The sequence below is a fragment of the Megalobrama amblycephala genome, linkage group LG5 (assembly GCF_018812025.1).
Source record: "Megalobrama amblycephala isolate DHTTF-2021 linkage group LG5, ASM1881202v1, whole genome shotgun sequence".
NCBI lineage: Eukaryota > Metazoa > Chordata > Actinopteri > Cypriniformes > Xenocyprididae > Megalobrama > Megalobrama amblycephala.
Genome location: NC_063048.1, coordinates 7,966,089 through 7,978,443, shown reverse-complemented (window position 1 = coordinate 7,978,443; position 12,355 = coordinate 7,966,089). Strand labels below are relative to the sequence as shown.

The 12,355-nt window shown below is 35.2% G+C and overlaps 1 protein-coding gene across 2 annotated transcripts in view; it reads left to right on the top strand.

Annotated features, from left to right (window-relative positions):
* Positions 1 to 11,804, top strand: part of prkd3 (protein kinase D3) — a 93,787-nt gene extending 81,983 nt beyond the window's left edge. For both annotated transcript variants that reach the window (XM_048190545.1, XM_048190546.1), the window contains 8 exons: positions 3,345 to 3,397; positions 3,654 to 3,726; positions 4,362 to 4,468; positions 4,591 to 4,752; positions 6,594 to 6,692; positions 7,092 to 7,359; positions 10,012 to 10,097; positions 10,187 to 11,804. In XM_048190545.1, the coding sequence (XP_048046502.1) occupies positions 3,345 to 3,397; positions 3,654 to 3,726; positions 4,362 to 4,468; positions 4,591 to 4,752; positions 6,594 to 6,692; positions 7,092 to 7,359; positions 10,012 to 10,097; positions 10,187 to 10,360 (1,022 nt within the window). In that variant the 3' untranslated portion in view covers positions 10,361 to 11,804. The remainder of the gene's footprint in view (positions 1 to 3,344; positions 3,398 to 3,653; positions 3,727 to 4,361; positions 4,469 to 4,590; positions 4,753 to 6,593; positions 6,693 to 7,091; positions 7,360 to 10,011; positions 10,098 to 10,186) is intronic.
* The last annotated feature ends 551 nt before the right edge of the window (positions 11,805 to 12,355 follow it).

Sequence of the window (12,355 nt, the reverse complement as noted above, 5' to 3'; positions counted from 1 at the left end):
CAAAAAAGTGCAGATAGGAATGGAAAGTTCTGCATGTGATCTACTGACAACGCACAAATTAAAGGGTCCCACTTTATATTTAGTGGCCTTAACTACTCTGTACTTACATCAAAAAATAAGTACAATGTACTTATTGGGTTCATATTGAATTGCAAAACACTTTTGCTGCTATTGAGGTGGGATACAGGTAAGGTTAGCTAAGGCTTTGGTGGTATGGGTAGTTTTAAGGGTAGGGGTAAATTGTAAGGGATGGGTCAACAGTGTAATTACAGAAATTAATTACAGATGTAAATACATGCAGGTGTTTTTAAAATATAAGTACAATGTAAAAACATGTATGTACACAATAAGTGCATTGTATCAAATTATTAATTTAAATGTAAGTACAAGTAGTTAAGGCCACTTAATAAAAAGTGGGACCAATTAAACAATACTGACACAGCCGGATCATTTCTATAACGACCAAAGCAATCTACCAAGAGCGGCGCAAATTAGCATGTGGTTTAAGAAATGCTTTTTGGGTGGTAAATAATGGTGAAAATACCAGTAAACTGACCAGTGCAAACCTTGGTAAATCACCTTGCATGATTCATTTATATACTCTCATAAATTTTGCATCTCTAAGGGAAACTCCTACAAATGCATATGCAATAAGGTCAGCCACAAAAACAACTGTCCATGCCTATTCAGCACTAATTTTTCACTGCGTGTAAATCCTGACAGTAGTTTTTTAATGGGTTTGCGCTGGCACAATCTGATAGTAAATCTGGCCCCTAAGTTGTCTTTGTAGATTTTGTGCGTCTTGCACTTCATGACACATGAAATTTCTTTTTTTAGACAAACTGTCCCTTTAAGACTTGTTATGAGGTGGTTCTACAAACATGTTAAAGGAATAGTTCACCCAAAAATGAAAATTATCCCATAATTTACCTCAAGCCATCCTAGGTGTATATGACTTTATTTTTTTTTATTTTTTTTTTTCAAAAAAACTCCGAAGTTCCAAAAAGCGTATCCAAGTTTTAAATGTGGATATTTTTTGTTCAAAAACCCATCGCTTCACTTAACCCACTGGAGTCATATGGATTACTTTTATGATGGATGGATGTGTTTTTTGTGCTTCAAAATCTCGGCCACTATTCAATGCCATTACAAAGCTGGGAAGAGCCAGTATATTATTTAATACAGTGGTTCCGGTGACAGAGGGGGTACGCAAACAAAATGCAGAATTTTACTGTTCATTTAATTCTTCCCCACCTTAAAATAACATTAAAACCAAGCATGTATTTTCTAACAGGCACAATGCCGTAACTACATGACATCCGATAAAAATACCACATCTTTTGCGGTCAAATCTGACAGCGTCCATTTCCACATAAGCAGCGTTCATATGGCTGCATATAGTTACGTCAGTGTCTGCTGCCTTAGCAAATCGCCTTAGCTTACTGCCATCTACTGGCAGTTTTAGTATTTAAAATAATCACATTTTTTATTTAAAACATTATTAATGTTGTAAAGGTTAGTCAATTTAGGGGGCAAATATTGTCCCTTAATGGAAAAGGTGCGGAAAAGTCTAAGCGGAAGAGAGGGGGTACGCAGAAGGATGGTGAATGCCTCAGGGGGTACTTCACTCTAAAAAGTTAGGGAACCACTGATTTAATATAACTCTGATTGTGTTTGTTTGAAAGAAGAAGGTCATATATACCTAGGATGGCTTTGAGGGTGAGTAAATTATGGGGTAATTTTTATTTTTGGGTGAACTATTCCTTTAATAAAAAGGTTCTGTTCAGCTGTTCAACAGGTACAGATTGATTCTCAGTTGTTTGTCAAAGCAACAAACACACCAACAAAAAATAAAAAGGGCAAATCAAAGATTTGTGCATTTAAAAGCATTAATGCATTATTTAATCTACCGTTCAGTAGTTGTTGTCGTTTTTTTTTTTTTTTTTTGATAGATATTAATATTTTTGTTCAGCACAAATACATTAAATTGATCAAAAGTGACAGTAAAGTGACTATTTTAAATACATTCTGTTCTTTTAAATTAATGTTCTATTCGTCAAAAATCCTGAAAAAATACTATCTGCAAAAAACAGCTGTTTTCAACATGAATAATAATAAGAAATGTTTCTTGAGCAGCAAATCAGCATATCAGAATGATTTCTGAAGGATCATGTGACACTGAAGACTGGAGTAATGATGCTGAAAATTCAGCTTTGATCACAGGAATAAATTACATTTTACAGAATTTTAAAATAAAGAACAGTTATTTTAAATTGTAATTATATTTCACTACATTACTGTATTTTTGATAAAATAAATGCAGCTTTGGTGAGCAGAAGAGACATCTCTCAAAAATATTAACAGCTCATACCAACCCAAACTTTTTTAACAGTAATGTTACCTTTATTGCTACATATTGATTATTAAAATGCTGTGCAGTCATTGATGACACAGATTGTGATTCAAGAAGATTCAAGAATGCACTTTTTATTTGTTTTGTATGAATGGAATTTAAAAAACGTAGCAGCACTTAATAAACAGATCTCATGCATCTACGTTGATAGGTGTCAGTATAAAGCCCAAGACAACAGAAAAGAAGAAAAGCGAAAAGTGAAACAAAAACAAAAATGTACTGAATGCACCTGTAATGTAATGGTTGAACGGTGACTCTCAGGCAGATTTGCAGCTCTATTCTGGAGAGTAAACAGCTGAGCTTTAGTCTTTAATATCCTGATGCACCTCCATTTAATTGTGTTGAGAGACAGAAGATTAAATAGGTTTGACAGGTCTGGATTAATGAAAGCTGTTTAGTTATGAAACAAACACTTTTAATTCAGTATTCAGAGGAGATTTCAGCCCAGAGATGAATGACATACTTAATTAAGAGTTTGTCTGAAGACAAGCGAAACCAGGGCAAATCCATCCCAACAAATAATGTCTAGCTCACCCTTTTTGTCATTCTAGTAATGTGCAATTTATTATATATTTCAATAGGATTTGCTTAAATTATTCGCATTTTGCATAAGCAAACAGGAAAAGGGCTGTTTAATATGTCTCAGCAATCAAACTGATAAATGTCCAACCTTAGTTCACATAATAATCTGTTGCATTTGTTGGATGTTATACTAATTAAAATGAAATATTTTTCTGCCTCATATTTTCCAACATACAAATTTGAACTCATATTACCTATTATGAAATGCCAAAGCTAATCCAAATATCTGTATTGTCTTTTGTGTGTGTGTGTGTGTGTGTGTGTGTGTGTGTGTGTGTGTGTGTGTGTGTGTGTGTGTGTGTGTGTGTGTGTGTGTGTGTGTGTGTGTGTGTGTGCGTGTGTATTGCAGAGGAACTGTCCATCAGCATTTCTGTATCTAACAGTCAAATCCAGGAAAACGTGGTGAGTGTTTGACTGTGTTTACCGACAATATTTCACAACTACAACTCTTATTATTCGCACTTCTGCTTGTTTGGTCAAGTGGCCACGGTCAAGTCACACCACAAAAAAACTGTGAAAAGCTGAGAGAGGAAATTAGGGGTTATTATTCATGCATTAACTTTAGACTGAGAAATTGCAATCGGGTTGAATGTAATGGTGAAATTATAATGGATTTTAATATTTGTCAAACTTATGACTTTGTTTGCTTTGTCTTTAGGACATCAGCTCAATCTATCAGATCTTTGCTGATGAAGTGTTGGGCTCTGGACAGTTTGGCATCGTTTATGGAGGTACAGAGGAAGATTAAGTATTCTATATATATATATATATATATATATATATATATATATATATATATATATATATATATATATATATATATATATATATATATCTGTGAATCCGCCTGCCACATTCTTTTTCGTGCTTGAACAGACAAAAACACACAAAATTATGTCAAAATGCCACTTTCTCAAGAATCCTCGTAACCACAGTCTTAAATGAGATAAAATGTGTTAAATGAACGTAGAGTTGTGAGAAAATGGGATGTGTGTCAGATCCGCATCATGGGCGTCCAGTCTTAAAGTGACAGCAGCCTAATAAACCTGCTGCCATCTGTCATTAATGTTAATCAAAGAACAAAAGAACCTGTGTATGAAAACAAAGTGTATAAAAGATGGGTTCAAGTTTACTTCAAGTGGTAACTAATTACATTTTTTTAAATATCTGGTATCTGGGTTTCTTTTGTAGGGTTTATAATTGTGTCCCCTACTTGTACTATTTATAATATACACTATTCACACCAAATACATTTCATCTTAATTTTGAACGATCTTTAGTTTTATCACTTAGTCTTTTTTGCTAAATAATTTCCTTAAAATGTGCTTGTGCTGCATTTCAAATGATTTTTCTATTCTGTTTCAAGGGAAACATAGAAAAACAGGCAGAGATGTGGCCATCAAAGTAATAGACAAAATGAGATTCCCCACCAAACAGGAGAGCCAGCTGAGAAACGAGGTTGCCATTTTACAGGTGATCAGTCTTTTTAATGTTATCTCTCCATAATCAGAGTTGTGGATATGGACACATAATGCATAATGATGGAGAGAGCTGTTCTCTTCAATATATTTATGTGGTTGTTCTTTTACTTACAGAATTTGCACCATCCTGGCATTGTAAACCTGGAGTGTATGTTTGAGACTCCAGAACGAGTCTTTGTTGTCATGGAGAAACTCCATGGCGACATGCTGGAGATGATCCTGTCCAGTGAGAAGAGCAAACTTCCAGAGCGCATCACTAAGTTTCTGGTCACACAGGTTAGCAGATATTTTTCTCTCATCCTATCCCTTCAAATCAAATTTCTCCCCGTTTATCTATTCTGAAGTGCATTTTGTTTAGACGAGGCAGTAATCTGGATCTCATTTAGAGCGGCGAGTCTGTGGGTTGATTAGAGCTCTGGGGTCCCCGGGGGGCTGCGGGAGCTCGTCCGTTAGCCATGGCTCTAAAGCCACAGATCCGCTGCGATGTGGTTAAGATGCTTCTGTCTGCAGTGTTTCTGTGAAAGTAAATGGAAACATTGAATGATTGTGATTCCACCCTCATAGTCAGTGCCTTTGCTTTTTGGTTTAAACATTGAAAGGAATGATTATTGTTGTCCATTTTATACCCTGCACAACCCAACTATCTTCCTTTCAAAGGTTTGGGGTCTGTAAGATTTTTTTTTAATGTTTTTGAAAAATGCTTCTTATTCTCACCAAGGCTGCTTAAAAAATACAGTAACAACTACAAAATTGTAAAATATTACAACAATTTAAGCATAACTGATTTCTATGTGAATATATTTTAAAATGTAATTTATTCCTGTGATCAAAGCTGAATTTTCAGCATCATTACTCCAGTCTTCAGTGTCACATGATCCTTCAGAAATCATTCTGATATGCTGATTTGCTGCTCAAGTTCTAATTATTGAAAAATGTGAAACATTTTTTCAGGATGTTTTCAATGAATTTCTATGTATTTTTAATTATTTGTAAAAATGCAAAAGTCTTTACTCTTACTTTTGATCAACTTAATTGATTTAATTGAACTTAACCCTTCTGAATTAAGGTATTAAATTATTTTAAATAAATAACTAAATGCTACTGACCCCAAACTTTTGAATATAATGTAATATGAGATATGGATAAGGTCCTAATGGACATGAGTTTTGTTTTAGGTCCACGCAGTATGGAAAAGTATGGAATTTTATTTCCAGGTCTGGATAAATATGGAAAAAAGAAAACAGAGAATGGAAAAATATTTGTGTTTCCAGACTATTGCCCCTGTAAAATTAAGAATTTCTAAAGGCCAATTCACACCGCACAGACAGACGCCAACAAACAGACAATTAAGTTTAAAATTTTATGAAATATAACTGTCATGTTCACACTGCCCCAACAGACACTGACAAACTTTGAGTCTTTACATGTTATTTTTCGCCTGAAAAGAGGGTGTACAAAATGAAAGAGGTTGTGGGTGAAGCCGTGGTTACTGCGACAGGAAAGATGGGGAGCGTGCTTGAATTTATGCAAAGAACTGCACTTGATTGATCCAGACCAACTGTTTCATTAGAAAGATTAAATTATAGACAGAATCATCATTTCTATTCATTATCCACTGATTTATACAATCTGATGACCATTGGTGGCTTCCTGCGCTGTCTGTTTGTGTTTTCACTTCCCAAAGAAATGCTTCTATGCATGAAATATGAAGCTAATAAACACACGATTACGATAGTATATGATTTATATGTGGTTTTCATGAGGTTTGGAGACAGATTTACTAACAGCTCGCACCAGCACAAACCCTCTTTTCGTGTTGCAAAACTACTGTCGGGATTTACTAAAGACATTACTAAAGACGCGATTTATTCGCGCAAGTCGCGTCTGGTGTGAACCCCCCATTAGCTGCTCATCTAAAATGCTTTCATATTGGGGAGAAATTAAATTCTCCGATTTATTCAATCAGACAGAGCAACAGGACAGTGTTTATGTTGATGATAATCATAAGGTTTTTCTTGACATTTGAAGTGAATATTGCATTGATGGCCAGTTAAAGCTTTAGAAACACCATCCAGTTGATAAATGCATGGAATTAAGTGACTGCTTTACTGTCGTAGATCCTCGTGGCTTTGCGACATCTCCATTTCAAGAACATTGTTCACTGTGACCTGAAGCCAGAAAATGTGCTGTTGGCGTCTGCGGAGCCGTTTCCTCAGGTAAACGACAGTGAATATGCCATGTTGTCCTTGAGAAATTACAATACAAAACCACATTATTCACAAAGTTTGATGAACCTCTGGTGGTTTTCAAGTAAAGTCATTTTATGGCAATATAAGAGTATACTGTATGTATGAGGATAAAGTTGGATGTACCTGGAACATGCTTGGGGAAAAAAATGAAAAGCTAATAATTAAAAAAAAGAAAGAAAGTAAAATTAAAATAACTAAATAATTTAATATAAAAATAAAACACCAAAAATGTCTTGTCATCAGAAAACCATGATTATTGAAATATTAACAATTTATGTAAATACTTGGGGTTGGGCTTACAAAAAAAGTTTGGAAATCCCTGTAACAACACATGACCAAATTAGAGCGCTTGCTCTCGTGTTCCAGGTAAAACTGTGTGACTTTGGGTTTGCTCGGATCATCGGGGAGAAATCTTTCCGGCGCTCAGTGGTGGGCACACCAGCGTACTTGGCCCCGGAGGTGCTGCGCAGCAAAGGCTACAACCGTTCCCTAGATATGTGGTCAGTGGGAGTCATTATCTATGTCAGTTTGAGTGGCACCTTCCCCTTTAATGAGGACGAGGATATTAATGACCAAATCCAGAACGCAGCGTTCATGTACCCACCAACACCCTGGAAAGAGATCTCTGCAGATGGTAAGTAGCTACTTTCTAAAAACACCACCATGTTTTTGTTCCAAAAAACACAGGATAAAATAGTTGCAATTGCAACCAAATATAAACGGGTCTTAGAGGCATTAATGCATGACTTTGTTTTACAAACGACTGAGGATAAGGTGTTTTTCATTTACTTTGCTGTGTGATTTCTGTCTTTTGCCGCAGAGGAAAGGGAGAGGTGTAGATGTGTGTCAGACAGCGAGCAGACTGTCCACCCCCGTGTGTGTTTAGAATAGTTCTTTCCGCCCGAGACCTGAAAGATTATACCTGCCTCTCCCAATTTCAGTCTGTCATACTCCTCTACAACACTATAAATGTCATTTCTCTGTCTCTACATTTCACATCATTACAAATTTAGTTTTATTGCTTGGTTTATTTTTGTGGGAGCAATTATACTTAAATTCATCATTACATAAGTTTAATTTATAGTTGAACTGTGTGTGAAGAAACCCTCTGTACAGCTCTCTATTTGTTTTATATTACTGCAGTTTTATATTACTGTATTAATTTGATGAAAATGACATTAAGACATTTATAATGTTGCAAAATATTTCTGCTGTTCGGAATTTTCTATTCATCAAAAAATCCTTTACAAATGCACTAGAAAAACTTTAATCAGCACAACTGTTTTCAACATTGATAATGAAAAATATTCATTGAGCAGCATATAAGCATCGATGATTTCTGAAGGATCATGTGACACCGAAGACTGTTGCTGAAATTTCAGCTTTGCCATCACAGGAGTAAATTGCATTTTATATTTTAAATATATTAAAATAGAAAACAGTTACTTTATATTTCACAATATTACTGTTTTAACTGTTTTAAAAAAAAAAAAAGCAGCCTTGGTGAGCAGAAGAAAAAAACCTGTTGCACACAATCTACTACAGTCCTTCTGTCGTCTGATTGATAGTTTAGACTTTTTTAGCAAGTAAAAGGTCTTTTAGTATAATAGTAAAAACGTCCCCCTTCAGCTCGTGGTTCACGTGTCTTTTTGCTGTGAAATCTTTACTGATTTTTATAAAGTAAACATAAGAATAACTTTTATATTGTTAGTAATTTCAAGATGAACACTTACTGGACTGAAGCAACTTAGATTTACTTGATTATCTATACATTATTATTTTTAAAATGATCCATCAGGCTTTTGAGGAACGTTTATTTGTTCATCTCTCAATAAAAACAACAGCTTTGATCATAAAACTAAGCATTTGAATATTATCTCGCTAAGACATATTATTGGCAGATACCTGAAATACAATAATAAATATTTTAATAAGAAGGGTTACATTGACTTATTAACATTTTGTTTACATCTACCTCGTAAATATAGTTTTTGTTATTTTTTAAAATAGTTTTCACAGGTAAATCAATAACAGTTGCACTTTTAACAATATTTCAAGTGTAATTTATGAGATTTGTTGTATTTTGAATCCAGTCTTTCTTTGTAAAAGGCATAAAGTTAATCATACTGATTTCAAAATTAAGGATTCATTAGTCTGAATATACATTGAACCAAACACTGTCAGAACATCTTAGTTGATAATTCAGTATACTTTATTTTTGACAAAACATCCCATGTTTCAGTCACGACTGCATATTTTCGGTAGTGACAGTAATGTGTTGGTATCGACCACATCACAATACAGAATTTTAACTCTCATACTAAAACATTAAAATACTAATGGTTTGCATAACTACTAAAATTTTGTTTATCTTCCCCAAATAAATGATTATGTGTTCCCTTTTGTACAATGATGACATGTTTCGGTCATGATTGCACATTTTCGGTAGTGACAATTTGAGATATTTTTGAGCCTAGCTCACAGATGTTCATTAGCACAGCTCTGAACAGGTGTACACAGAAAACAAACTAAATGTTATCAAATGACACTCAAAAAAAAACAATGATGTCACTACCGAAACTTCACCACATGTTTCGGTACTGACTGTTTCGGTAGTGACAATTTTCGACACTTTTGAGCCGCTCAAAGATGATAATCAGACATGGTTAGCTAGCACAGCTCTGAACAGTTGTACACATAAAAACTACATTTAATGGAATAAAGATTGCTTAATTGCAGAAAAAAGTGTTTGGTTAGTGACGTTCTTTATATTTACACACAGATTTCAGACTTTTGAACACATTTAACTCAAAATGATGGTCCTATCTGATATGAAAGAGAGGCTATGAGAGAGAGGGACAGGAATATTTCCTGATCTTATTCAGTGGACTAAAACATACACTGTTTCGGTAGTGACATGAAAATGCTGGACACATTTTTTTTTTACATAAAGTTTCATGATTTAAAAATAAAATATGAAATAAATATATATTTTTTAACTTCACTTTAAAAAAAAAAACAATAAATAAAAAAATCTGTATTTGTCAGTATATGCCAAGTATTCTTTTCTTATTTTCTTTCAATTTTCCCATAATTGTGTTTATCATCATTCTTGCATGTATATCTCCGATACGTTCATAAACCTCCTAGACTGAAAGTATACTCTTTTACTAACAGCACACTTGAATTAACTTTTTTTTTTCTAAGTGTACATATTGCTCTTTTGGTTAATGCGCCCCAGATCCATAATTTTGTAACATCCTAATCATGTATTTGAACTCCACAGCTACAGATCTGATCAACAATCTTCTCCAAGTCAAGATGAGGAAGCGTTACAGTGTGGATAAGACCCTCAGTCATCCATGGCTACAGGTAAGGAGCCTACAGACCTGTAAAATGACTTCTCTGAACGTTTTATTAGAGCTTTGTACCTCAACCTGTCCATGTCTGCACTGTCCCAGGACTACCAGACATGGCTTGATCTGCGAGAGTTTGAGACGCGCCGAGGGGAACGCTACATTACTCACGAGAGCGATGACGCACGCTGGGAAAAGTACGCTTACGAGCACAGTCTGGTGTACCCTAAGCACTTCATCATGGCTCCAAACCTGGATGATATGGACGAGGACCCCTAGTGGCCATGTGAGCCGAACTAAAATCCGAGCTCATTTGAAGGCAGCAACCTGTTAACGGTCTGTCGCTATGGAGACTGAAACACATCAGCGATCTGAAGCGGACGATGAGGAGAGCAAACTGTCACAAGGTCAGCGAGGTTGAGCGCTCTCTGGATGTCAGCGAGTCATGGAAACTGTGGATCCACACTGCTAATGAAGATGACGGCTGTTTCCGTTGGGAGTGCATTCAGAAGTCTTAATGACTGTTCTTTTCCAAAAGGTGCTGTTATGTTTGTTTCTTATCGAGGTGTGTGCTCGCTATGTCAGAAACTCACGTTACAATCGTTTAAAGGATAGTAACAGATGTGAATGAAGTAAACAAAACTCATCGGAGAGAGCGATGTGGTCGTTTATATTAGTGTTCAACATCAAACTGGAACGTGCATTTTTTAAATTCCTATTCTTCTATTATTTTCTCATTCATTTTACAACATAGCAGATTGAATGATTTCAAAAGGGTTGTTTTTTTGCACTAAACAATACAACCACTGCAGCTGGTACAATTAAATGAATTATGAGAGATAACAGCACACCATTCTTCAAGAACAAAGAAGATAGGCGCTCGTGTCGTCGAATACAACGAGAACTACACTTAAGCTACAGTACGTTTGAACTCTGAATAAATGTGGGAATTGAATCTGCCAGATGGAATGGGAGAGATTATCTTCCGCGGACCAAAGACATTTGCGTCTGTCGTGACTCTTGTTCTTACGTCGTTTTAGAGCCGTTGTCTTCACCAGCATTCTTTGCAGAGCCATTCTTTTTATTTATTCCTCATGCTGCAGTCTTAAAATATAATACCAGCGAAGCAGAGCAGAAAGATGTGTTGGTCAAAAGCCTACTGTGAGAAAGCTTTATGATCTATTAGCAAAGCTCTTTTTAATACGAAACATGTAATGTATTGAAAATAACTGCTAACAACTTTTATTAGAGAAAGAAGATGAACAGTGTTATGTTATATTCTTTTATTCCTTTTTTTTTTTTTTTTTTTTTCTTTTTGTGGTATGTACTGTACCAAAGAATGAACCTTTCGAACTATGAATACCAGAACTGGAAAATCTGAAAAATACTTTCGGTAATGGACTTTTTGTTGTAAATACTACCTACAATATTAAAATAAAGCTGGAAAAATTGGGTTTCTGAATGTAGGCAGTATATTGTACCCACATCCCCCTACAAACACACACATACACCCCCTTGTGAGAAGTAACAAATATCAGGGTAAAAGAAGCCATTTCTATGCAGTGTCCATGAAATGAAAGCTGTTCCGTACACATTGAAATTTGGGAGAAAAGGATTGAGGATTCCTTTAAATCATTGCATCACTATGTTGCCGCTGGATTGGCAAGTGTCAGTGTTTTGTATATTTTAGTACATACTGATTCAATAAAAAATATACACTCCATGTGTGTGGGGTGATTTTTCAGTTTGAAGGTTTTGGATTTGTCCCTTGTTAAGGAGAGATTTGACATTACTTTTTGCCTCGGCAGGTTATATATTGGTGGGAAGGTAGACAATTATTTTGAGGAACCTGGGTTGTAAGCTTTCACACATGTAGCCCTTTCCGCACAATTACCGGTACATTTCTGTTTACGGATCTTGTATGAACAAGACCTTTTGAGAAATGCAGGTAAATCAGTTCTGGAAATTTGCCGGGATGAAAAAAAAAATTGTTACCATCAAATTGCCATGTGTAAACAAAGCATAAGGCCAGAAATACTTAAACATAGCTGTGTGTTCTTAGCCAGTCTGTAATTGCATTGTTATAGGTTTCTAGCGATGCAATATCCACTTTGGTGTGTTGTTGTGTTCAAGTATTTATTTTAATTACATTGCTTTTCAGTTGTTGTTTTTTTCCTGTTTAAAGGTGGGGTATGTAGTTTTAAAAAACACTGTTTGGAAGTTAGTCGGGCAGACACCAACAACAAATGTGTAACCAATCATCATTAGGGGGCA